General features: G+C 46.7%; 1 protein-coding gene across 4 annotated transcripts in view; it reads right to left on the bottom strand.

Moving 5' to 3' along the window:
- Nucleotides 1-27,840, bottom strand: part of SH3PXD2A (SH3 and PX domains 2A) — a 340,171-nt gene that overhangs the window by 229,238 nt on the left and 83,093 nt on the right. For all 4 annotated transcript variants that reach the window (XM_067537043.1, XM_067537044.1, XM_067537042.1 and 1 more), the window contains one exon: nucleotides 6,966-7,041. In XM_067537043.1, coding sequence (XP_067393144.1) covers nucleotides 6,966-7,041 — 76 coding nt within the window. The remainder of the gene's footprint in view (nucleotides 1-6,965; nucleotides 7,042-27,840) is intronic.

The following is a 27,840-nucleotide window of genomic DNA, read 5'->3' as shown; positions in this document are numbered from 1 at the left end:
CAGGGAGCTGCTGAGAGGAAGACTGGAATTTAATTGAAACGTGGGTGTATCCTGAATTGCCACCTCGGCTATCTCGTTCAGCTTGCGTCCAGCCTGCTTCGGAGCCTGCATGGCTCCCTGTGATATTCAGCAAGGTGGGAGGGAGCCAACTTCCCAACAGCATGGGAGGAATCTGGGAATTAGAAAAAGCCAATCCCCCATGGCTGCGTGTTTTCCTTTGCACAGAGCAGAGAATGTGGAAGGGGAGGAAAAGGAAGGGTGGTGAGGGCTACCTCCCTCTTGGCAAGGCTTACATAAACAACCTCTAAATGTTCCTGCAGGGCTCAGGTGTCACACAGGAGGGGTTCAGGGCTTGTTTGAAGCCTGGGCTCAACTTTTTCTTGCAGGAATTGATGCAAGATGGAGAGCGTCTCAAACAGCAGCCTGGGTTTAGAGTCCGATACGACAAAGCTTGAGGGTGCAAGCCCATCTCTAGTACAGGATGTGGCACATCTGAAAGACAAGCCATCTTCTTTACTGATGGCACAGGGAGCTGTATCTGAGCAGTCGGACCAATCAAACTACCCCCCATAGTCATGCCCTACAGCATCTCTTTTCAAGGCCTTCCTCTGGAAAGCACAGTGGAACATGTGTGAACAAAGGAAGCGGACTTTTGTCCATCCAAGCATCTGTCCCTCCAGGTTCTTAGACTTGCTCTGACTGGTGCTTATGCTTGTTGTCTACCGAAATGGAAATCTACAGGATTCATCCGGCACTGCTCGAAGAGTTTACACTGAACAATAGGGTCCCTTTCTGCACCCATCCACCACTGCCTTCTACAGGAGCATGACAGACCTGCCATTTCCTTCCAAAAGCTGAGTTAAAGGAGCGGCTCTTGTACCTGATCATCTTTTTAGAGCCAAGTTTCCTTGGGTTGATGTGATTTATACAGAGATCTGTGTTTCTGGAAGCAGGGATCATGAGTTCGCAGCCTGTTACCTTTTCTTTGTGTTGCTGTAACTACAGGAGTATGTGACTTAGGGCTTGTCTACATTTAGAGCTTCTCCCATTGGCGTAGGTACTCCACTTCCCCGAGAGGTAGTAGTAATGTTGACAGGAGAAACCCTCCCGCCAACATAGCAAGGGTTAGGTGGGTATCACTGCGTCACTTGGGGGTGTGGATTTTCCACAGCGATGTAAGTTGTACCGACAAACGTTTGTTGTGTAGACCAGGGCATGGAGGCAGCATGTTCTGAACACAGGTTTCAAAAAACGGCTTTTCAACTGTGAGGGGAGGATGCTGACAAAGACATTAATGACATGCTATTTACAACGGCCTTGTCCACAATCCCCTTCCTAAGGCTGATCAAAATATTTTATCTGAAATTTCTTTTCAATGAAAACTATATTTTTTCCTAAATAAAACAGTCATGAAAAGGTTTCATGTTTTCTTTCTTTCTCCTTCTTTCTTTTAAGTTTTCCAGATTTTCTATGAAAAATCAAAGATTTTCCATGTCCCGTTACCCCCATACACACAGTTTCTCTCATTTTTTTTCTCTCCCCACCCCTTCCCAATGGTGAAATGGGAAAATGGGGTGTAAAGGAGAAAACAGGAAAAAGCAATATGGAGGAAGAGAAAGGGAGGACCAAAAAGCATTGCACCCAAAAAATGTGAAAAAAGTTATTTTTTTTAAAAACCCATCAGGATATTTTGAGAAATAACTACAATTTTCCCTCCCGCTCTACCAATGGCAGTTTTGCCATGGACTTCTGTGGACACAGGGTCAAGTCTCTTTTGAGCAAAAAGCAGCATTAGCACCACCCCTTGCTGATCATCAATGGAATCAGTGACGGAAAGAAGCCGCTTGCAGAGTATGGCATAAAGGAGCAGGGAGGGAGAATTGAAAATAAAAAGAAAAATGGGGTGGGGGGAAGGAGGGGAGAAATCAAACTCCAGTCCCCAGTGAACCCAATACAGACATTTCCAGGCTGGCAGGATTCCGAGCACTGGGACACATTCCATGCTTTTACAGATTGCCCCGGGGATTAAGGGGCTTTCGGTAGAGCCAAATAACTACACACACTTTGATTGTTCGAAGCAGCAGCTAATGCAACAAGTAATTTGTGACTCTATAATCTCTTCGAAACAGCAGGATTTAGTGCAGAAGGGCCAACCACCGCCACTGCTATACAATGAAAATCGCATGGAAGTGTTGCAGCTCAACAAACCAACTACAATCAGCAGCCATTCCGTCACCCTTCTTTAGCAGGAACCAAACCGACAGCAAAATGGTGCTGTCCAAATAACAAAGATAAATTACAACCTGTGCAGACAAAGGGGATGGGGAGCGGAATACAACAGACAAGCAAACTGACTGGGGTGGCAACAGGGCTTTTGTTCTGTCTGTAAATTGAAATAAATCTTATCCCCATTTCACAGATGGGTAAACTGAGGCCCAGAGAGATTATGTGACATGCCTGAGGTCAAACAGCATACCAGCGGCAGAGTCAGGAATTTACTGGTCTTATAATTTTTCCAGCACTCAAATGTGGATGGACACAATCTACAAGCAGATAACTACTGTCCCTTCCCCAAGCTAATGATAGACATGATGCGATGAGGGCAGGTCACAAACAGTGAGAGCACAGATAAGGAACGATAATGGTCACTGCAGTAACATCGCACAGTGATCAGGAGTCCTGCCCTGCAGCCTCCACCTCTAACCACCGAAGAAAACTCCTTCCCAAAGCTGGGAACGGAACTCAGGAGCCATGACTTTTATCCCCTGCTCTAGCCACTAGAAAAGATTCCGTAAAACCAGCACGCAGTAATCAGCCGCCCTGCTTCCCAGCCCCCTGCTCTAACTACTACAGCACACTGCCTTTGAGCTGGGAATACAGCCCAGACCCACCCCTGGCTCTGAGCACTGGAGTGCAATCCCTTGAAGAGCTGAAAATGGAATCCAAGATTCCTAACGCCCAATCTCCTATTCCTTAATTCTAGCCAAGTTGCCACAGCAGGTGATTTACATAAACGCAACCTGCCCATCCACTTCAGCCTTACTCATCACCTATTCTGCGTGTTCTCCTGTCACTAATAACAACATGGCGAGGTGCGACCCAGTGAGTCAGTCTCTTATGAACCTTTTTCCATTGGAAAGTGACTTAAAAATGGGTCCCTTTATTCTTTGCACCTGCAATCCTACAGTGAAAAGCTCCAGAGGGGTAGCCGTGTTAGTCTGGATACAGCAAAAACAACTATAGTTACTGGGGGAAGGCACAACCACATTACTTACTTGTGGTTTCAGATATTTACATCCAGGAATGTTTGTGCTGTTGTGTGCTGCATTCTTTTTTATAGGGCCTGATTTGGAGATATGCCAAGAGCCCTCAAACGACAAACCGGAGCTTAGGGCACTCAGCATCATGCAGAAAGAAGCGCTCTGCACCTTGCAGAATCAGGCTCATAATAAACAAGGAGGATCATGATGTCCTCATAAAAGCAGGTTTTAAACACAGCTTCTTTCATGCCTGCTTTTTAATGAGGACAGTTTTTTAGTCAGGTACTTGTTTCAGTAACCAGCGGCTCTGGCTATAGAAATACCATGTGTATTCTAATTACAGCAGCTAGTTTATTTAACAGAGTTTGACGTTGTTTGACATTTAGCAGAGTCACTCTTGAGAGCAGCCTGTTCCCTTACAAAGCTTCAGCTCTGGTAAATCAAAGAAGAGATCAGCAGCAGCTAAAAAAGGAGGAGGGGGCGAACTGACATTAAAAGCAGAACTGACATAGCAGCTCCTTATGGACAAGACTTAGAACAAGTTTGTTTTCCTGATCTTATTCCCTCCCCCCTCAGGGAAATACAGCAATATCACACCTTAGAGTTCTTGGAGGGTGGAAGGGCTAATGCTGTTTTCTGATAGATGGGGGGGTCTCTACTCCCCTGCAAGGGTCAAACCATCACTAAGGAATGGAGGTAAATTTTGGGAATCTGCGATGTGCCTATCTAGACTTCTCTCAGGCTACGTACACACTGACGGCGGCAAATTCGCTGCCGTCAGATCAATTTTTCTGGGTCAACTGAGCGGCAGTGAAGACACGCTCCATCGGTCTGGAAGTCGATCTAATAAAACCGCCGCCAAAAAAAGTGTCGCGCTGCATCAACGGGCACGCATTTCCCGGCAGCGCAGCGCAGTGGAGACAGCGCGCTAAAGGGAGGTTACGAAGCCGACGGGAGTTACGCAATCTACGTAGCTTGCGTAACTCCCGTCGACGGCCGTCGAATTTTGCCAGCAGTGTAGACCTGGCAAAGCACAAATACATTGGGCAATGCCTGCTGCATTACAGGATGACTGACTGACTAACCTGCAGAGACAGATGTTAACATCTGTGTCAGCTTGCTGCATGAACAGTAATAATTTACACTTCTAGAGCATTTCTCATCGGCAGGTCTCACAGCACCTTAGAGCAGGAGGGGAGGGTAAGCCTGATTAACCCCATTTTACAGCTGGGGGAATGGAGCCATGGAGACGGGACATGATATTCCCAGCAAGTCAGGGGCACAGCTGGGCACAGAACCCAGGTCCCTGACTCCTCGGTGCTGGGCTCTAACCAGAAAACAACACCGCCTCCATCCGACTGTAGAAGGTCTGTAGGAAAGAGGACTGTTGAGAGAGGAAAGCTGACACGGCCCTGAATACAGGAGGGTGCTGTCTTGCTGTGGCTCCAGCAGTCACAGCACACGCATTTGCACTGTACTGTTCCACGGCCCCACTTCCCTACAAACCACTCAGCTTTTCTCACTGTACAGCTTCAGCAGCTGCTCTGCCTCAAATTGCGTCAGTGCCTATAATGTGTTCCTAGATAGGTCTCAGCCTCCCACTACGACTCTGATTTAACGTCACTTTATCGCCCCTCCGGGAAGACATGGGATCCCATTTTTATAGCGAAAGGCAGCGTTAACCTTTTCATGGACTGAACTCCCCCCGCCCCTTTTATTCTGAAGTTCAATGCAGCGAGCCAAACTTCTGACCAACAGCCAAAGCCATGGAGTCAGCCAAACAACAGAAAGCTGGATTAGAATGTGCACATCAATAGCAAACCGTGGCCTGGGTCTTGTCTTCTGGGTGCCACCCTGATCACTCCCCTGTGGCCTCTGCTGGAAGTGACTGTATGAAAGTACGTGAAATTACTCTAAGGAAAGGCTATCTGTCATGCTCCTTATTCTTTCACTGAGCTGCAGTAGGCCAAAGGGATATTTGCTGGCCAGTATCCCGGTAATTCTCTCACACACGTAATCTTTTGTCAGCTTCCTTGATATCTTAGTGGGGAGTGAAAACCAAACTGATTCATTCCTTACGGAGCAATGGTGCACTCAGAACTGTGAGAGACATAACGACAGATAAGGTGCGTTGGGCCAGGGAGTTTACAAACTATGAGTTAGATTCTGCGTCCCCCGACTCAGGTTGAATAGTTCTTAACTCCACCAAGAATCCTGCTGAAGTCAATGGAGCTACTTGTGCTCTACAAGCACAAAGAAAGAGTTCGGAACCTGGGCCTAAAAGGACAACAGGAGACGCATCAGGAGATCTAGATGACGTTGGCGATTATTTTATTCACCGTCCCACGGAGGCAATGGTTGCTGGCATGATGGGTGTGCATTTGTGAGTCTCATGGGAGCGGGGATTTGATACCCAGGACAAAGGGATGGGCGGGGAGAATCCCGGGATGTGGGGAAGTGTGAAGGAAGGCCAGCAGGTGAGGTTGGGAGAAGAATATGCAGGGAGTCGGGCGATGGACTCTGTTAATGGGGAGCAACAAAAGCTGAGAGGTAGAGGGAGGGAGTATCATTTCAGGTCTCTGAAACTAAGCTTTCCTGAGAGCAGCAGAAAATGTCACTTATTGCAAAGAAGGCTCAAGGCGCAAGCTGCCCTCTGATATGGATGCACAGCTCCTTTCGGCTTCAGCGGGCGCTGCATGGGTATGTCTGCAGCTACACAGAGCCCACCAAATAGAAACATGACCATGCAGTTGCATTTGGTTTGGCCCATACATGTTTTACACGCTCTTCCACACTGGATTCCACCCTGATCCTAGCGCTGTAAGCCATCCTCACCCTATGCCTTTCCTTGGTTCAGGCTCCCTCTTGAATCGTATAGAATCGGGGTTCCCGACATTCACACCACTACAGCCTCTGACTAGACCTTCAGAATGAAAGAACATGGGTTCTCGACTTCCTGTGTTTTATTCCGTAAGGGCCAGTCACACTCAGAAACGGTCCTGTGTAAAAATGGCACCTTCTTACCTGACGAATCAGCTCCCTGTGCCGATTCAAGATAGCATCTGCTTGCTTTACCAGCTAATGGAAGCTTTTACTTCTCCCTCCACCTGCTGTTACTGCAGAGCCTCTCCACTATGGGAGAGGGAGGTGGAGCCTATCCCAGCTTCTGCATCAGCACCAGAATTGTCAACTAACGTCCAGGTGCAGAATCTTTCTTCCCTTTGATGATCAGAGCCAGTCAGTGCACAGCTGAACTGTCAGATCTACCTAGTCTACTCTGAATTCCTCTGAACATAGGACTTCAGGGACATTATTCCATTGTCCAATGGGCCTTACGATTAGAAAATGTTTCATAATGTCTAGTATCATTTTTTTCTTAAACCATTAAAACTTAATATGTTGACTCCCTTTTCCCTCCATAAAATATTCCCTTATCTAGTATTTGCAGTCATCACATCTCCTTCCATGTAGCAGCTCATGATAGGAAAGAGGCCAGCTGTAATGAATATAAAGAGCTTTCTTTATAGAGATTGCTGGACACAAAAAGACCCTGTCGTTCCCTCTGACTCCCAGAGTGGCTAACACAGCCTGTGATTCATTAGTGTCATCACAAGCTGCGTGCCTACGTCCTAGTCTGGACTCAGCAGTCGTGGACTGGATTGCTGACTCCTTACATTGCCCTCTTCAAGTCCATCAAGGTGTTACCTGGTAGAAAGGGGATGATTCTCTGCTTTGGGTCCTTCTGGCCTCCTTCAAGGGGGAATTTATCCAGAAGCTGCATCTGCAAGGGAAAAAGAAATACATTTAGGGGGCACATAGGGTCACTCTTTCCTTCCTCCTTCCAGGCTCCTTCTTTAGCTGCAGGGATTATTTCTTGGAACGCCTGTGGTTTTACAGAAGACTGATAAATCAAAGAAACTGCTGGTCTGACTGAAAGTGACCAAGGAAGGCTGTACATTATAAAGTACAGTACACTCCAATAAATGGAGGGTACGTTCCTGTGTACGCATTGGGACGAGGCCCAGGCAGATCTCTGAATCTGGTCTTTCTACAGCTCTAAAATTAGGTCCTCATCCTTCTTTACAAAACAAATGCCTTGTCTCCAGTTCAAGTTCTGCTCCCTGATTTGTGAGGATGAAGGCTTTACCTGCCCCTCAGGACAGACCACCCACCTGGCTAGAACTGCTGTTCAGAAATAAGCGCAACAGTTATTTTAATAAAACACTGAATCTGTCTTCTTGCTGGCAGAACTATTCCCCCGGGGCTGCTGCCTTAGACAGAGCGGTCCTGCTTTCTCAGGGATGGACTCACTGGGCAGAGGAATTTCCAGGCCTTCTGGAAATGTTTTCCACTTCACTGTAATCCCTGTCCCAACACCCCCGTGTGAGAGAGCAGGAGAGATACAACTGTAGGGAAGGTGAATGTGGAGAATCAATGTCCTGCTCACAGACACAGGCAAAAAGAACACTATAAAGGCGGACAAGCACTGAATATATACGGTGAGATATGATGCAAAGGTACATAGGGTGACACTCACCCCTGAGCACTTGGCCTGCGGACCCTGAAGTCTCAGTTATGACCTACTGGCCTTCAGTCCAGAGATTAATTTCACCCATAGAGAACATTTACAGCAAACTAAGACATTAACCCAGCAGATCTCCAACTCAGCCACGTTATTATTATTATTAATCATGTTTATTACAGTAGTGCCTGAGGACCAACCAAGGCACACTTTGTGCGCGCTAGGTGCTGTACACACACAGTCCCTGAGCCAAAGCACATGAAGGCAACGTATCTGCATCACGTGGAGCAGACTGCAGTCAACCCACCCCTTCGCTGTAAAAGCACAGGCTGCAGAGACTACAGGTGCAGCGCCGCAGTTTTCCAGCAGCCTTCCACTCAGATCGAGATAAAGCAATAAATGCTGGGACCGGTGGTCTCCAGGTGCTATATGTGTACTTTAAAGATGGGGATGGGGACTGGATTCATGACAGACTCCGAGGGGAAAATACCTGGAACAGTTCCTGCAGTCACTGTTCCATGAAGAACCCCCAGGACTGGTCTCCCACACTAACTAACCAAGACCCAATCCAGGGCTACACCAGACCTGAAAAAGGAAGAAGGTTGCCTTAACTTTTCTGAAAGTCTCTCTCATTCCTACCAACCCTGCAGTGTGCCCCCACTTTTAACTCAGTCCGTGATAATGTCAGGATACATACACTAAGCTATATAGTCTTTTTAATCTTCTCCCAGATTTGGGCTCACAAAGAAACCCCCATTTGGTCCCACATTCGACACCCCTAAAAGTTTGGGCTGGGGGAAATACCATGCAAATCTTGTATGACCCTCTCATTTCACCGGAACTGAATCTACCAGCACACAGATCAACACATAGATTTACAGTGGCAGTCACAGCTAGATGCGGCATACCTAATTATCATTTCATATAAAAAGGTTACATGTCCACCCAGTATGCGGTGGGACTCAATGACATTTGCTACCTCAACAGATTTCCTTTTTTTTAAAAAATCCCAAAAGCTTTGCAAACAAAGCGATAAAATAAAATAAAATAAAATAAAAATGCTTTTTTGTTGTTGTTAAAACAGAAATTCTCTCTCTTCTTCCACCACCCAGAACATCTTCAGCATTCTAAGCACGTGGCACAGCAAAGTGTAGAAGGAACATCTGTGCAGGAGAAAAAAAAATAAAAGACCCCACATTTCCTCGACAGGGAGCGAACCTTGTGAATAAACAGTTTGTTGCTTTGAGGATTGTTAGATAACTTGCTTTCCTGCCGATGGAGAAGGATTTTTTTTTTTTTTTTTACTGGAAATTTTGTTTTCCCCTAGAAGTCAGGATGCCTTGGGTCAGACCCGGGCAGAAGTTTTGTTCGAAGTGTGTGTGGGCGGGGGAGGGAAGGGGGGTGAGAGATGGGGAAAAACCACTGTATAACCTACCGTTTTGCTGTCACTACACTTTTAACCAGGAAGATGATTCTCATTTTACCCCAGAGTGACTGACTCAAGCTGGAACGGATACAGTCAAATTTCCAGGGTTATTCTTGGAGTCAGATTAGCTTGGCTAATGCAGGCCTTTTTAACCACATCAAGAGGGTCACAATGTGTATGGTTTAGCACTGTTTATCTAAAGGGTGGATATCAGCAAAATAGATACAATAAACGACAACTGGAGAGTCTGGCTAAAATCTTTCCTAGTCAACATTTTCCTCCTGAGCTCTTGCTTCCGCCTGGAAAGCTCTTTCTACCAAAGTTGTAACTGGACTGGGATGGATTTACACACAAGAATGACAGATGGCTGTTGAGGGCTCTGTGCTGGTGGGGATGCTTGCACAGATGCAGCAATTCGGTGTGTGTTGCAAACACGCCCCAGCCACTGGAGGGGAAAAGAGAAGTAACGGTCAACCGGTGGCTCTCGCTCATGCATGAGGAAGGACATGTGGTAAGGCTTCCGTGCTGGTAAATATTAATGAGATGGTTAGAAACTAACAATGCAACAGTAGAAGCTAGAAATGTTTATGGTCCCTGCACTGAAGGAAACTCACACAGGACATTACAAAGATGAGGATACTTACCTGTAACTAGAGGTTCTTCAAGATGTCTGGTCCCTATCTGTATTCCACTGAGGGTTTACACGTGTGCAACACACATCCAGAGCCAGAGAATTTGAAAGTAGTAGTGTCTGTGGGTCTGCGCACACACCATTGCTTCACCTCATGGCTTCATCTGAGGCAGTAAAGAGTGGGGTGAACTAACCATGCGTTCAGTTCCTTCTCCACCACCAATCGAACCGATTCACAGCAAAGGGGGAGGAGAATGGGAAGTAGAATATCGATAGGGACCACGCATCTCGAAGAACCTCCAGGACTTGGTAAGTAACCTCCTCTTCTTTTTCGAGTGATCGTCCCTATTAGGGTGACCAGATAGCAAGTATGAAAAATCTGGATGGGATGGAGGATAATAGGCATCTATACAAGAAAAAGCCCAGAATATCGGGACCGTCCCTATAAAATTGCGACATCTGGTCACCGTAACCCTATTGTATTCCACTGAGGGCGATTAACAAGCAGTACCTAATTCGGAGAAGGGTGCAAGGAAGAGGATGGAATGGTTGAAAGGAGGAAAGAAGCATCTGTCGCAGAGTCCTGCACCAAGGCATAATGTGCATCGAAGGTATGTACCAAACTCCATGTGGCTGTCCTACATATGTCTGGAAGTGGTACATCATGAAGGATGGCCATAGTGGATGCTTATGCTCTTGTGGAATGGGCTCTCATTCCAAGGGGTGGAGGCAGTCTCTGAAAAGCAATAGCAGAGCATAATGCACCCCGAAATCTACTTGGAAATCCTTTGTGTGGAGATTGTTGGCTCGTTAATCCTCTCAACTATAGCGATAAAACAATCTAGGGTGACTTCCTGATTAGTCTCGTCCTCTGCAAGGTCCTGCGGACATCGAGGGAGTGAAGGCGCCGCTCTTCCGACTTGTGCGGCTTCCGAAAGAAAGCATGTAAGTGAATGGGTTGATTGAGACGAAACCGGGATACGACCTCTGTTAGAATCTTGGGGTACAGGCGTAGGGAGACTTTGTCCTCATGGAACGTGGTGAAGAGGGAGTCCGCCATCATGGTTCCCAGTTCATCTACTCTTCTTGCAGAAGTAATAGCCACTAGGAAGGCAACCATCATGGAAAGGAGGGACAAAGAACATGAAGCTAATGGCTCAAAGGGCGGTTTCATTAACGCTGAGAGAATGACGTTGAGGTCCCATTGTGGGGGGGAATAGGTTATAGGCATGGGAAATGCCTGAGGAGACCTTTCCAAAATCTGGTAGTTAATGGATCTGTAAATATGGAGTGCCCTTCCATGAGGAGTTGGGGGGCATGGTGGAAGGCACTGATAGCCGTTATGTGGATCTCAAGGGAACTAAGGGTTAGTCCCGACATCTTCAATGACAGGAGATAGTCCAAAAGAAGGGGAATGTCCGGTTCCTCGGGGGCAAACTCCCTCTGCTGGGCCCAGGAGGTGAAACATTTCCACTTGGCCCGATAGGAATGCCTCATGGACTCTTTCCTTGGGGAGGCAGAACCGTGGGGAATCAAGAGACAGCTCTTGTACCTGGCCCACGATGTCCCTCTCTCAGGACACCAGGGGATCCAGCGCACCAGGCAGAGGCTGCTGCAGAACTTTTACTGGCTGGGGATCTTTGATGTGGTCCAGCTGTACTGCTGGTACTGTGACCCATGCCAGAGGGTGGGGAAGGCCCAGGACAAGGGTAAAGCTGCCCTGAGGCCCCTGCCCATCACAGAGGAACCTTTCCGGAAAGTGGCAATGGACATGATGGGGCCCTTCAGCAAAGCCACCCGGTCATGGAAGAAATACATACTGGTGGTGGTAGATTTTGCTACTCGCTACCCTGAGGCCATGGCTCTGTCCTCTACTGAAGCCAACAGCCGTGGCGGAAGCACTGCTGACCATTTTCAGCAGGGTTGGTCTTCACTGGGAGGTCCTTACAGACCAGGAGTCCAATTTCATGTCAGCCCTGCTTCAGTGCTTGTGGGAGAAGTGCAGGGTCCGGCACATCTGGGCCTCGGCCTACCACCCTCAATCCAGTGGGCTGGTGGAGAGGTTTAACGGGACCCTGAAGAAGGTGCTGAAGACTTTTATGGCCCAGCACCCGCAGGACTGGGACAAGTACCCGCCCCACCTGATGTTCACAAACAGGGAAGTGCCCCAGGAATCCACAGGGTTCTCTCCCTTCGAGTTGCTGTACGGGAGGCGGGTAAGGGGACCCCTAGACTTGATGAGGGATGAAATGGGAGGGGAAGGCCTCTCCTGAAGGGGAATTGGTGGTGGAGTACGTACTAGCTTTCCGGGAGAAGTGTACTGAATTCATAGGTCTGGCCAGGACCCAAGGGAAGCAGAAGGTCTGTTACAACCACACCGCGCATACCCACTCTTACGGCATTGGGGACCAAGTGATGGTTCTCATCTTGGTGCAGAGGAATAAGCTTCAGGCCGCCTGCGATGGTCCCGTTAAGGTCATCAAACAGCTGAGTGAGGTGAACTATGTGGTGGAACTGTCTAACCAGGTGCACAGCCACCAGGTGCATCATGTCAACATGATGAAGCCGTACTGTGACAGGGAGGGATTGGTGCTGGCTGTGTATGGCCAGTGGGAGGAGAAGGGGAAAGATCCCCTGGTGGGTCTCTTCCCTGAGACGGGAGCCTGTGTGGACTATTAGAAGCTGAATGCCATCCCTGTATCCGATGCCTCCCACTGGATTCAATTCCCCAAGGGCTCTCTGACCAGCTAACTCCTTCACAACCCCCATAGGGCTCTTTGAGTTCCTGGCCCAGCAGGCAGAGATCAGAGCAGTGCTGTGCATCTTTAGCCAGACCTGGGAGGACCATGTGTTCCAGAGGGTGCTGGGTCGCCTGAAGGAGGCAGGACTGACAGTGAAGGGAGAGAAGTGTAAGATGGGGATGGTCGAGGACTCACAATGGTCAGTTCTCCAGCCGGCCAGGGCTCACTAACCTGGCTGTCCACCGGGTTGAGACAGGAGCAAATCCATCAGGGGTTCCCCTTTCAGAGTCACTGGGAAAACAGTCCAGGATCTGGAGAAGGAGATCTAAGAGATGCTGGTTCTGGGGGTGATCCAGCCATCCACCAGCCCATGGGCCTCTCTGGTAGTACTGGCCCCCAAGAAAGACGGGACGATCTAGTTCTGTGTGGACTATTAGAAGCTGAATGCCATCCCTGTATCCGATGCCTACCCCATGCCCTGGACAGATGAATGCTGCATGTGCACCACCCCCCACGCATCACTGTATCCGATGCCTACCCCATGCCCCAGACAGATGAGATCCTAGATAAGCTGGGGAGGGCTTGTTACCTCACCACTATGGATCTCACCAAGGGCTACTGGAAGGTGCCCTTAGACCCGGATGCTGGACAGAAATCTGCCTTCACAACCCCATAGCACCAGACTCCTGCCTGGCTGTGTGGAGAAGGGATCAGAGCACAATTCCTGGGGGACTCCATCACAGGAGTGCAGGCTGGAAGAGAAGCGAAAGGTTGGCATTAGCTCTATCACTGGTTGTAGGCAGCATGGGAACAGGTGAGTTTGAGCTGCATTTTGGGAAAACAATGAGGAATCAATCGGCGATGTATCCTAGACTGGAGTAGTTTATAGTCACTGCTTCATTTTATTAGCATTAGCAATGAATGGGTCTGTACCTAGAGCACGGATTATGGTCCCATTGCTGTATCTCCAGCTATGACCAATAAGAGGTGCAAAGAGAAGTCTGTTAGCATGACATGGTGTTGGCTGGGTGGGGGATCCGTTTGGAAACAGGGAGTGTATGTGGAAAGTGGGAAATGAGCATATGGAATCATGCTGAACAAAAACACACACAGCTTCTGCCTCTTGGCATAACAGATGTAGGGCCACAAATAATTCGCCACCAAAACCACCCACTCCAGGCCCCACCTCACCGAGTTATTTTGAGTGCCCAGACGGACTTCCTATACAAGCACTGCTCAGCAGCATTGCTGATTACACTGAGCAATCTCAGCCCTTCAACCGTGCTAAAGAATATTTAGATGGATAGCTACAAACATCTTAGTCCAGATTATGAACCCCGACTCACTCTTGCAAGCAGATACTCATACAAGTAATCCTATTAAAAACCAACGGTATTACTCATGTGAATAATTACTCACCAGTGAGAGTCACAGGTTCGTAATCGGGGCTGATATATGCACATGGATACGTTGTTGTCTTTGCTACACTTGTGCAACCAGAATGGGCACAATTAGCAAAACACTACAACTAAGGCTACACGTCAGTTACCGAGGTCACAGATTTTACGAGGCCTCCGTGACTTCCTGAAAATTCCAGTAATTCTGCCCCCTCCAGCGGGGCTTGGGCTTCAGCACTGCTACGCCAAGGCTCCGGTGCCAATAAATCTGTGATTTATTGTTTATTGCCGGCATCCTGTCAGTGACTTCTAATAAAAATGCCCGTGCCAGAATTGTAGCCTCACCTCTACCTTCCACCGATTTGGCATTCAGTGCATGAGAAAACTGAGCGTAACCCACACACACAGAAGGCCGAAGGTGCAGGAGGAAAAGCAACTACCAGGAGTGTGCAAGATAAAGCAGTTCATTACACACACACGCACGCACGCACACAGAGCTGCATTTGCACCATCTCCTACTCTCCATGGGGGCCAAATTGAAGAAGGGGCACACCTCCCATTGATTTCAATACAAGTTGCATCAGCTTGTGGCAGGGCTGAACCTGGACACACGCCGCATCAAATCAGATCGAGTTACAATCCCTGGGCTTTGATTTTCTTCTCCCTTACACTGGTGCAAATCAAGCGTAACTCTAGTGAAGTCAACAGCATGTAATGACTCCAATGTATGTCGTACTGGGACAGAGTTACATAGAGTTATTATGCTGTTGCTTACACCCATCCTGTGACCGTTTTACACTTAATGTGTAACTTGCACCAGCAATATTGGCCCACATCATCCCAGGATATGCCTTTGCCCAAGACTGGTCACCTTCTCATTAGGCCTTGTGTGTAGTTTGTAAATAAATGCAAGCCAATTGAAAAGGGTTGGATTGATAGCAGTGGAAACAGACGTCCTCTGTTTAATCCCCCAGGCAGGTACAACATGGAAACTGCAGTTTATAAAGGGGAGTATGGAGAAAGATATTACAGCAAGCTTCCTTATGCTGGTCCAACAGCCATCTCCTCCTCCTCTCTGCTCTGGAGTCCTGAGTCTTCTCTAAAGAAAGGAGATGAACAACCCCCAATCCAAGATGGGCAACTCTGCCAAACGTTGTAGGGTTTGATGACTCTAATCTAATATCTACCGGGAAATGGTTTGCAACTCTTTATTCCCATGAAGATCATGGGCTTTGAACGGTAAGCACTGACCCTGAAAATAAGCACGAAGAGACGGATGCTGCCCCACTGAAGGCAAATAGTAAAACTCGTCTCAGGGGCAGCAGGATTGGGGCTCAAAGCTCTCATGAAGTGGTCTCAGCACTTAGGCACCTAAGTCTCACTGAAAGGCAGCAGGTCTTAGGTGCCAAAGTACTTTTGAAAATTTTACCCCACGTCTTTTTAAAATTCCTAACTTTTTAGCAAACCTCTTGAAACATGAGCAGCGCACCGCTGAGCCTCAGGACTAGTATTGTTACTGTTAATATTTAATTTATTAGGGTAGCACCCAAAGCCCTCAATTAGAAACAATGCCCCATTGTGCTGGGTGCTGCACAAACACAGAAAACGAGACAATCCCTGCCGCAAAGGACTTACAATTGAGAGAGAGACAAGAAGTTCCAAAACCCTACCCAGCACAGCCTCATTTTACAGGAAAGATGCTTTGATTTCCAACACTGGCCATGTTCCTCCTTAGGGAGCATGATGTGAAGGAAACCCACTGAGGTGAATGGGAGTTCACTGCCTCCAACAGGCTTTGGATTGGGCCCTCTGAAAATCCGTGGCAGCACTGAAAAGACCGCTTACAGCTGGAAATCAGGGGCTACAAGATGCATCTTACAAACAGGGCGGAGGTGGTAGAATGGTAGTGCTATTAATAACACATTTTCCATAAGCATAAATTACACTCCAAACATTAAATTTAGCCTGATTTTCAGATTTGTTTGTTTATGTCCAGGTCTTTTCTTAATGTTGGAATATTCAGGCCAGCTGTTTAAAAAACGTTCCTAGTTAAGATAGCATCTCACAAAGGGCCCACACTAAACTGCCCCAGTTTTATAATGGTGTGACTCCTCCAAAGCCAGTGGGGTAACCCCAGAGTAAAACTAGTTTCATCTGGCAGAGATTCATAACCAAAATATATAGCGAGGACCTGGTTCTAACCTCCCACCCATTTTATAACAGTAACTCTGCTGATTTCAATGAAGTTAGATCCGGAGTACACACAGAATTACACCCTGTTAGCAGAAATAGATTTTTTTTAACCAGTGCAAAACGCTAGTGTGACAACACTAACACACTTGATTTAAACATGATTTATATCCACATAACCTAAGTCAATTCCTTATCCTCCTAAGCTACATCGATATAACCTATTCTTAAAGAGTATGATCACACAGGGGATAGCAGTGGTTGAACTAAATCTATTGAAAAACACGCATTTAGCTAAACTGGTGCAAGTCTGTGCGGAGACGAGGCCCTACTCCTGATTCACACTGGGATCAATAGGATCAGAATCTGGCTCTGAATGGATGAATATTAATCCACCCATTTTCACAATCTACATATCCCAAACAGCCTGTTAGCTTGACTTGATAGATGCCCCCATTGAAACCGCAGCTGGCTTTAAGCTGACATTGAAAACAGAAAACAACAGCTTAAAGCACAATGGCACATTTTACTTTGGCATCTCCAACTGAAATGTTATCTGTCAGCTCCCTAGGACGCTGATCAGAGCTGTGGGGGGTTAGACTGCCCAACTAAGTGTGACTCCAAAAAAACCCATGCCTGCCAAAGAAAATATAGCTGTGCATTTTAACTACATACTCCCCACCCCCCTTAAAAATCTTGAAATGTTTTGCCAGAGAGCCTTGTTCCAAACACACACATCTCCTGGCTTTGGGGTAATTCAGAGAGGAGTTCAGACAAAGAATCTTATCACTGGAGTGGAGAGATGCAGCTGCACATGTAACAGATATCCTGCTCCGAGCCTTATGGGAGTTTTATAAAGCAGCCAGTAGGATGATCATTTTTAAAAAGAGCTCAGTTCCAGCTGCAAGTCTTTAGCCCCACAGGTTTAGGTGTGTTGCTGCTCTGTGTGTGTTTTGTTCTATGCAGAACTGCCATCACCTGGCTCAAATGGACTTGGGAGAACTCCTGAGGCTTTTTAAAACTTTTACAGCACTGACAGATGGGCAGCCAGAGTCATTAGGGCTGCCAGGTGGAGAAGGAAGTTGACAGCATACTGAATTTCAAGGTCCCACACTAGGTTTTATCTGCAGTGAAAGGAGAACTTACAAATTGGAAAGTAACAATGAATCCATGCTCACTCAGCAATTAAGTCACCTTTTTAGGTTCATATTTGGCACCCCTCACCCTGGTCTACCACCGCCTACACACATTTTTACCCACAGATGCGTCTGTTCTGGGGGTTGATGTTCAGAGTTAATAATCAGAAAAAAAATGTATTGGAAACCAGTCCAGTTTTCCATTTCTGATCAAGGGCATTGATTGTGACTACTTGTGTTTGAGTATACCCAGATTATGCAGCTAACATAAAAGGAAAATTATATCTTATCACAGGCCTGATTGATTATCAAACATGGGCTTCTTAACAGGATGTCCAAATCCCCGGTTTGTTTGCTCAAATCACTGCCTCAAACACTATAGAATGGGTATTTACATGCAGACCTGAATACCCAAATACTGAGTTCCTATTTAAAAAGGTGCGCAGGTTTGAAATCCAGGCTCCACAAATTGGATGTCAGGCCATGCCTACACTAGTGAGCTTACAGTGGCACAGTGCGGCTGTAAGACTGCTCTGTGCTGACAGGAGAGAGCTGTCCCGTCAGCATAATAAAACCACCTCCACGAGCGGTGGAAGCTCTCCCGCCAACACAGCGCTATGCAAACGACCACTTATGTCAGCGAAACTTATGTCATTCAGGGGGATGGGTTTTTTCACACCTCCTGCCCCTCCCCCCTGAGTGACAAGTTTTGCCAACGTAAGTGGTAGTGTAGACACAGCCTCAGGATGTAGGACCCTTTAGGGAAGTACAAAGCTAGTCTGCTGACTCACCCTAGCAGACAGACCAGGAGAGTCTCATTAGCTCTACTCAGGACCATAAATAACTGAGTGTCTCTTATAGGCAGGAAAGTGCTGGAGGAGGGACAGCATGTCCTGCAGGGAGACCCCTAGTCAGCCCCCTGGAAGGGAGACCAGGAGGTAAGCTTCATGCTTCTAAGTACAGTCCTGCCTTAGAGCTTTGTTACTTTATTTGAGAAGGAAGGCAAGCCTTGGAAAGTGGGCGAGTTTGGACAACAGCCATCGTATGTGTGCTGTCAGGAGCAGGGTGGTCATAGCAACTGTTTACAGGGCGTCTGTGTTAAATTACACATGTTCCTCCATTACTTTCATTCAGAAGAGAGCCTTTCCTCCCTGGACACATTACTAGTGGACCAGATGGTATATGGTATCAATTAATGTCATGGTATACTGGCTGAATATTAAAAGCATCGATGGAGGTTTATGAGAAAGACGTTATAGGTTTTTAGCCAGCTGGCTTTTAAGTCGCCAAGTATTAAGTCAAGACACATTGTCATCACTGTAAGTTTTCCACCCTTTCACTAAGATCTGGGTGGGACTAACTGCACACACAGGCATAAATCTGAGTCCAGAGAGACAATCACCACGAGCCATATCCTCCTCTGGTGTTAACAGGCCTGGCTCCAATGAAATCCAGAGAGCTGCACCAGTTTACACCAACTGAGGATCTGGTCCCATGTTTTCTCTGGTTGAGTTCCAGCCACTTTCACTCACTGATGTTCCTAAAGAGATCTCCCTTGCTACCTGATGTCCTTTGCGCTTAGTTGAATCAAATTGAGGAGGTACAAGGTGGTGAGAGCACAGATAAATCAGGCATAAATCAGAACTAAGATGTCAGCTGCCTTCCACAAGAACAACACTGGGCACTAGGAAAACGTAACGCTCTGTGTATTACCACCAAGGAAAGGGATCTGTACTGTATATTGCCAATAACCCACCTGCAAAGCTATTTTGCTTAATTCAGTTCTTCTTTGGGGGCAAACTTGGTTCAAGTACCTAAATATATTACTTACACACACAGAGAGATAATATAAAAAGACTCAGCCAGCTGCAGGTGGTTGCGCCGCACTCAAACCCTGGATCTCTGGCTGGCCTGAGGTGTTTCTTACCCATTCCATCACATGCACTATAACCTCATATATTCAGGAAGAGGAAAGGAAAACCTGTCGAGAGCAGTTTTTAAAAAAACCCAAAAAATGATGCAAATCTTCCCTGCTTCAACAGGTGCAGTAATGTAATTAAATCTGCTTCCAAGTAGGGGTTTTCTATAGAGCGTAAATGACATGCTGCAGATATAACATGGACTGGGAGTCTTTGAAATCTCACCCTTACTTTGAGCCTGGTGGATTAGTATCAATACGCAAAAGGATTTGGGGTTAGAAGATGCGCTTCAAGACAGTCAGCAACAGTCAGGGGGTGGAGAGAGGGGAGACTGCTTTCTATCACAGACAGTGAGAGCTCCTCTGGGAAATCTAGACTAGCAGGGGGGATTAACTCATTAACTCACTATGGTTTTAAAAAAAACCCAACACCACAAAAAACCAACCCACAGGCTTGAAAATGAAAAAAAAAACCAAAAACAAACAATGGTCCATTCCTATCTATGGGGCTAAGTAAGCAAACTTGGGCAATTTCTCTTTTAGCTAGACTGCCATTCTGAAGACAGAGGAGTTTGGTCTTGAGTCTGAGAACACAAAGAACTAATGCTTTCAATTAGAGATGGTCTGAAAGTGAACCATAGCTCTTCCGAATTTCAGTGTGTGTGGGGGGTAGTTCTGACTTTAATTCCCTGGATCTGAACCTGTCCGCATAATTATTGCTTCCAGATCTCATCCACAGAGAAGGAATCTGCTTCTAAGATCTATCTGTGGTAAGGCAGGGTATCCATCACTATAGTATCAGCGCATCTCACAATCTTTAATCTATTTATTCTCACAACCCCCTGGAAGGCAGGTCAGTGCTATTATCCTCATTGTACAGATGGGGAACTGAGGCAAAGAGAGGCTAAGTGACTTGCCCAAGGTCACACAGGAGTTCTGTGGCAGAGCACAGAAAGGACTCCAAGTGTTGCAAGTCCTAGGTTACTGCCCTAACTACTGAATCATCCTGTCGCTTCAACTGGAATCTGAAGAAAGAAGACAAACATTGGAGAGGAAGAGCAGTTTTTGCCTAGATGTTGTGGGACTGATTTTCAGAGAGTGCTGACACCTGCGACTCCCATGGAAATGGATGGGAACTGCAGGCGCTCAGCCCTCTAAAAAAAAATCAGTCCCTCTGACAAAAGACCCATTAGAAAGAGAAAAATTACTACAGATCAAATTAATGTCTCCTTCCCCCAGGGCCCACTACTCAATCAACAATTTCTAACACCTTTTGCAAACTCTCTCTTCCACAATGCCTGCCCCTTTTCACTGCATAACAGTTCTCTTCTCAGAGCAGCCTCTTTTCTCCATGTCTGTCCTCTACACTGCAAGGTCTTGAGGGCAGGAAGGGTCTATCGCTGTGCCTTTTTCAGTGAATGTAAGAACGGCCACACTGGGCCAAAGGTCCATCGAGTCCAGTATTCTGTTTCCGACAGTGGCCAATGCCAGATGCATCAGAAGGAATGAACAGAACAGGGCAATTATCCAGTGATCCATCCCCTTGTTGTCCAATCCCAGCATCCGGCAGTCAGAGGTTTAGGGACTCCCAGACCATGGGATTGCATCCTTGACCATCTTGGCTAATAGCCATCAACAAACCTATCCATCATGGTGCTTTCTGAGTGCTAAACAGACAATAAATAACAATAAACTGTCTCATATTAGAGGAACGAAAGAGACTGGGCCCAAAATGACAGACGTCTGGCAAAATCCTCTGATGTCATCAGATTTCTGATATTCAAGATGATGGGAATCTCACAAGATTAGAATTTGGATTTAAATCACAAGCTTTCATTGTCGTCAGACCAGAACCCAAACCACCAGCCCAGGTTCAGGCTGAAACACTAGCCTGAATCCAGTCGAGGTCCGAACACAGGCTGTTCAGTTCAGCTCTCATTTTAATACCCTCTCTTCCCAGAAACCAGGGGTGAAATCCTGGCTTCATTGTATGCAACGGGAGTTTGGCCATTCAACAGGGTCAGGATTTCACCCATGACTTCAAGACTTGGCATGAAAACAAACCATCTAGGTTTCTCTTATTGCCCCCTTCACCATAGCATTTGAGCACCCGACCGTCTCTAATGAATTTATCTCAACATCCTTGTGACACAGGGAAATATTACCCCCGTTTTACAGATGGGGAACTGAGGCACAGAGAGATTAAGTGACTTGCCCAAGGTCAGGCAGGAAGGCCCTGGCAGAGTGGGGAGAGTTGGCTTTGGTTCTCAAGTGCTCATCGTCTGCCTTTACCACAAGAGATCCAGGAAGGAAGGATGATATATTCTTCTCTGATGGCCTCAGAGAGATTTAATCACCCTAAGAAAACAAGAGGAAGGTACACTGTACCAACAAGCCATTAGACTGAGAGTTGAACTATTCAGTTTGCCTCAGATGTGGATGCAGCTGTGAGCACTCCTGTCTTGAGAAGAAGAGCCCTTTGATTTCATGGGTTTCCTTGCACCAAAGCCTAGAATCTGATCGGAACGTGCCTTATCTGTTCCTGTAGGCAGTGCTCCTTAGTATTTACACGAAGGGGGAGAGAGGGTATTTCCCAGCAGCTAGTGCAAGGAACTGGGAGTCCCCTATCCTGAGTGCTTCTCCCAGATCTCCCAAGGATGATCTTTGGCAAGTCCTTTCACATCTCTGTCCCTCCCCTTGCACCGTCAGTAAAATGGGGATGATGATAATATTGGTTCCCTAACTCAGAAGAGTGTTGCTGGGCTAAATTCATCAGCATTTGTTCAGATGGAAGGCGCCTTTTAAAAAAGCCAAGTGATTTATTTACACTGTAAGTTCTCCAGGGCAGGACTGGCTCTTCCTATGGTTTGTATGGTGCCTACCCCCAATCGCCATCAGAGCCCGGAGATCCTAATGTAACATAAATGAATTTAGCTATTACCAAAGAAAGACGGACTCCTAACCTTAACTCACACAGTCTCCTGGCCTGTTTGAGGTCAAATATTAAAAAAAAAGATAATAAACTGTCTTTTGTAAGATATACTTCACTCTGACATGGAAAACACACAGCTCCTAGCATCAAGACATACGCAGCAGAGGGAGCCCTGGAGTATGAATTAAATGTGAGTGTTTGGCGTGTCTAAATTCCCACTATCTAAATCCAATCCCCCAGAAATCCCTTACAGAACCAAGCCAGCCAAATGCGAGGAGCCCTCTGGAAGACGTTCATTATGGCCTTCATTCTGAACCCAAAATCAAATGTCCCGTGCCACAGCAAATACTTCACTGGCAGGTTTCTCCACCCAGCCTCCATGCTCCCCTCTTTGTGGATAATTAAATGGAATAGCAGGTGTTCAGAGCACAAGCTCAGAACGGCCTAAGCACATGGGACGATTGAAACCCCTTGGAATGTCTTTCTGGAGTGCAACATCTCCCCAGGGACCTGACTCAAACATGAGAGGGGTGGATAAGGCCTTAGCTGCAGACTCCATCATCAGAGGGTGCTCCCGAAGCCCTGGACCCTGGGTGAGCATAAATGTCAGGCTTCTGGTGGAGACCCTTCGTTTCACCTAGAGATGTTACAGGGTCCTATCCACACTGTGCTGCAACACAGCGTGCGCTGGGGGTGCCTGGTTCTAACACACTAGATCCTCACTATGGTTAAACATGGCTCAGTTTTCCAGCGTAGGCTTTGTTTTCACTGGCAAAGGGTGTACTACACTCATGTGCTAGTTATCTCGCTGCAAGAGCCTAAATGGAAACAAGGCACCTGTAGTGTTTCCCCGCCAGGTAGGTAGGTGGAGTCAGCTATGCCCCCCCACCAGTGGTTGCTCTGGCCTAGTTTACCATACAGTGAAACTAAAATGCCTTGTCCCCGTTCTGATTTCACTGTGCAATAGCTAATGTGCATTAGTTATCCAGCAGTGAAACACAGCTCTTTTTAACCCAGTGAAGCTATCGCCAGAGATGGGGTTTAGCAGAATTCCCAAACCATGCTGAAGTTACACTGAAATCTAAGGGTCGGATCCTGTGCTACGCCTGCAGGAGATGTAGCATGTCAAGGCACACACCAGCAGGATCAGGGCCCTCCTGATTCTGGGCAGCTGCTGGATGCAATACAGCCTTCCTTGCCCAAGGCATAATTTAGAGAGCCTGGGGGAACTCAAAGTTACAGCAGCCATTCTGTTGATGCTTATATCCTGCAATGCAAGCCAGAATGGCTATGGAACAGTATTGCCAACCTAAACATTCAAAAATCCTGAGATCAACTGAAAAAGTCCTGAGATTTGAACAATTAAATGTTGGTTTCTCTTTTATTTCCCTTCAGGAACTTGAGGCTTTAGGGGTTCCAGTCTCGAGCTTTTCTCTGCAGCCATAAAGGCTAGTGACTTCGTCTTTGTTGAAAAGGGAAGCTGAGATTCACACATAAACACATGATTCCAGGAGCTGGGGTTTTAAGAAAAAGAAAAAATCACAAGACAGGTGATAAACTGGGGTCTGGTCCCATCTACACCGCAAGGCACAAGAGAGTTTTTAATTGTGTGTGAAGAATACAGAGTTGCAACCAGATCCTGTAACATGGCTGGAATTAGAGTGCAGAAGGGACCTAAATGATTAACACGCACCACATGCACAGAGAGAGCTTTCTGCTGAAGGAAGACGAAAGAGCATTGTGATACCTAGTCGGATTGCACTGTATCAAAGCACCGTGCATGTTGTAGAGGACAGGATTGATGATAACGGCTGTGGACAAAGCTTCCTCTCCCTCTGACTACAATTAAGCTCTTTATTGTAAGCAAAGAAATGCTGAGAAACAGAGGGGGCCGCTCTAGATAAAGGCCTCTGGGACTCGTCCAGCGAAGATGCTCATTTTAATTTAAGTTACAAGGATAAAATATCTTCTCCGATTTCAGGGACAAAGCAGAACCCAATCCCCTTCCAATTGCAGGCGAACTGTTTCACTGACTGTCTGCTCTGCGCAATGCCCGATACAAAGAGGCCTCTCCTACCTCAAGGCAAGTGCGGAAAACACAAATATTCACTTAATAATTAACAGTGAGATTCACCAAGGTGCAGCCACTCAACCCTAATCCCAGGTGGAGGGTAGGGAATGGGTGCATCTTGGTGCAAGAACTAGGAGCTCTATGACTGTGTCTGAACACGTGACGTGTCAGCCCGTATTTAATTAATGTTCTCGGCTGACATACAAAGCAAAGGCAGTGCCTTAATGGGAACCCAGAGAGCTATTTTGTAACAGTGACTCACACCTTGGAATGCAGCTTGCGCACTGCACTTCACAGCATTAACCTGTTAAACAGATAACACCGGGTAGAGAGGGGGAGGGGGACCAGTGCGCCTCCCTCCTTGTTCCTGTATCAGTTAAAAAGGATTTCGCTGCATCTCTGGGCTGGTGCAGGGAAAAATGTTACTGTTGAAACCAGTCCGTTCTTTTAGCGAGTGTGTGTTAAAATAGGTTTTACGGGACATCCTCCTAGTAGAGCTGAAGGTCCTCTTCCCAGCCATGCCTGGCCTGAGGGACCAGAGACCAAAAATCAAATGAATCTGGAGATGAATGCTGTTTCATTAGACATAAGTGATGCGGCAGGCAGGCAAAGAGATCTTCATGGAGCCAGTGTTATGTGTTGCAAGATCCTGGTGCCCCATCAAACTATATCCCTCCTGAAATGTGACCCTCAGTTACACGCATCATACTATAAACACAGCACCACCTCGTTTTCCATAAAAGCATAGGGAGCTTTCCCTGGCTTTCCTCTGCTCCATGACAGCAAGCACAGCTCCATCTCTTTCCCAGAAGATGCAACAGCACACAAGTCATTGTAAAATAGTTTGTAACAGAGAAGAGACAGCTCACTGGTAATGAATACACAAGGAATTCTTGACTGAAGTTCTGGACTCAGACACACCCTGTAGTTCTCACTGGCTCTCTAGCTCCTAGACTAACACACCCTGTGATGCATAGTGTCATCACAGAAAATCTCCCCAAATCCAGGCCTGGACTATACAATCTAGCCGCGGTGCTGACTACACTACACTGCTGACTCAGCGCAACACAATGTCTCCTCAACCTGTCACGGCACAATGTGGTATCGATCCTTCTTGCTGGGTGTAAATTCCATTTTCAGTTTCACACCTTGGTTCGCTGCAAAAAAATGCAAGTCCAATCTTACCGCCCAGGGCAGAGAATCTCTCTCTGAACTTTTCCTGACCTGAAGCCCCGAGACAGGAATTTTTGCACATCCCCGAAAGCCTCAACCCTGACTTGCACTCTGCGTTGGAAGAGTTCCTGGCAAACACATGAAGGAAGAAGCAAAGTTTATTTCTGCCACACAATGACTCTGGCAAACCAGAATGGCTTGCTGCAGAGGAATTCCAGGAGTCAGCTTTTTTAAGGCTGAAATGGACTATTGTGAGGGCTTTTCCACTGAATATCCCAAACCAGGCTCCAACTGGTATATCGCTGTACCAAGCTAGAATTAAACTAGCGAACAACTCCTCCATCCCTACATGTTAAGAGCCAAACCCAACTCCCAAGAGCAAAATTCCACTGAATTTAACGGGGCCAGTATTTAGCCTCGAGAGAGAAAAGCATTGTTTATATTTCTGCAGCGTACTTCATTTTTCTTTGGTCACTTGAACTCCTGACGTTTTGCTTATTCATCAAACCTTTTTAAAATGACTCTGACAACAAAAAAAGGCGAAGTGTCAGAAAAATTTGGCTTTACCACTTTAACAGAGGCACCAGGCTCTTCCAGAGCCCCTTTCATCCAGCAGAAGCGTTTTACAGACATTCATGAATACACCTGCTTATGTGACTGGGGCAACAGTGTCCCCATTTTAAAGCTCTGCCACCTTCTACTTGCGTGGAAAACATCCCCTAAGTCATGTCTATGAAACTTAGTTTGAGTTGAGTGTTACGCTGGATTTGAAACACGCTTTCCAACGGTGAAAGGCTAGTGTATTAACTCACTGTGCTTCCTATAGCGTACACCTGCCCTGGCTTGCAGCCCGTCAGAGGAAGTTCCACTGCTGAATAACTTCATGATCAAACCTTAAAATTCACAGTGCCATCGCCCCACTCGAACTTTTAAGTGCAGTTTGCAAACTTCTCTCCTAAAATAGGAGTTGCAAAGAAAACTCCTTTTAGAATATACCCCACCTTCTGTTTCAACCCCTCATTCACTGAGGAGCTTCTCTGTGCAAGCCCCGAAAATCCACAAGATCAAAATCCATCCTTATTTAAAAGCAAAACTGGACAGCGTTCTACAATAGCTGTCTTTTACGCTCCTGATCAACAGGTGCAATGATGTAAGTGCTGTAGACTATTGCAGTCTGTCTATTTTTGTTGTAAGGCAGTACTGATAAAAGAGTCAATGAAGCAAAAGGTGCGCGACAGGTAGAAACCCGAAATAATATATTTGTTACATGACTAGATGAAACACCCAGCAGCACTCTGGGCAGCGTTTTGCTCACAAAGGATTTGGCAGACAGACCCACAAACACCAGAGAATCCTATTACTATCGGAAAATGCACAGATTGCACCACTGCTGCTTACACTGCCTACAAGGGTGGGCTTAACTTTCAAACTCCACTTTCCCTCTCTCCTCCCTCATGTGCAAAAAGCCACAAGAGTCCTATGTGAGTGGGAACGTCTGCTGAGTGGTCAGATTCAGAGACGAGCCACATGGTAAAAAGATGCCATGAAATGATCTGCTGCTCCGGCATAACTGATAACAAGGACACACACACTATCAGACATACCATGCATCACTAAACTCACCTTAGCCCTACGGAAGAACTTCTTCACCTCGGTCATTTTCCTTAGTCCTTTCCAGCTTGGTGTTGATTTGGGTTTTTCTTTCTTTCTTTCCCAGTCAGTTCTTTTCCTCTCTCTCATTCACACACATTCTTTTCATGGTTTGCCCTTAAGTATGTCATCCACCTGGCTGAAGGCAAGCAGCTCTGCAGGTCGCACTGGTTTTCCCAACACACCCTAATCAACAAAGTGCAGCAGAAACAAGGTGCATGCTATGTTGCCTTCACCGGCTTGTCCGTCAGCTTGATCCACAAAACCTGAGTTTGTGTGTGAGGCAGAGGAAGACGGACTGGAGTTTACTCTTGGTTACATCTGCTGTAAATTGGGTCAAACAACTAACTTTCCATAGATTGACACCAATGCAGCAAAGAACAGACTTTGGCCCAGGATTGTTTTAGCACTGTGAAATTTGCAGAGATTGTTTTAAATACATGGATCCTTTTTGCATTCGCAGGTTAGTTCCTTTGTTGTTTTTCCCACCAAAGCTTTGTCAGCACTGGAAACTGGCCCCGACATCAGCTGAGGAAGACAGTAGACAGGCAAAGCTGCTATTTACACCAAAGGAGCTTACTTCGGCTTAAAACCATGGTGAGCTCTATTGGCGCACACAGCTCTCCTTGTCTGCACTTGTGCAACTACACTGGGGTCTGGCCACTGACGGGAGCAGATTCCCAACGTAGCCAAGACCTTGCTCTTTAATTCTGCCAAAATTCCTCTGAAAAGCTTCCACCACTCACTCACTCTACCTCTTCTGCAGTCCAGGGAGGGTCCCATCTGCACTACC

Source organism: Emydura macquarii, unplaced genomic scaffold (assembly GCF_026122565.2).
Source record: "Emydura macquarii macquarii isolate MOO-44397 ecotype Brisbane River unplaced genomic scaffold, CSIRO-AGI_Emac_v2 contig_3692, whole genome shotgun sequence".
In the NCBI taxonomy this organism is placed as follows: Eukaryota; Metazoa; Chordata; order Testudines; family Chelidae; genus Emydura; species Emydura macquarii.
Note: the sequence above shows the minus strand (reverse complement) of the source record. Positions and strands in the feature narration are given on the sequence as shown.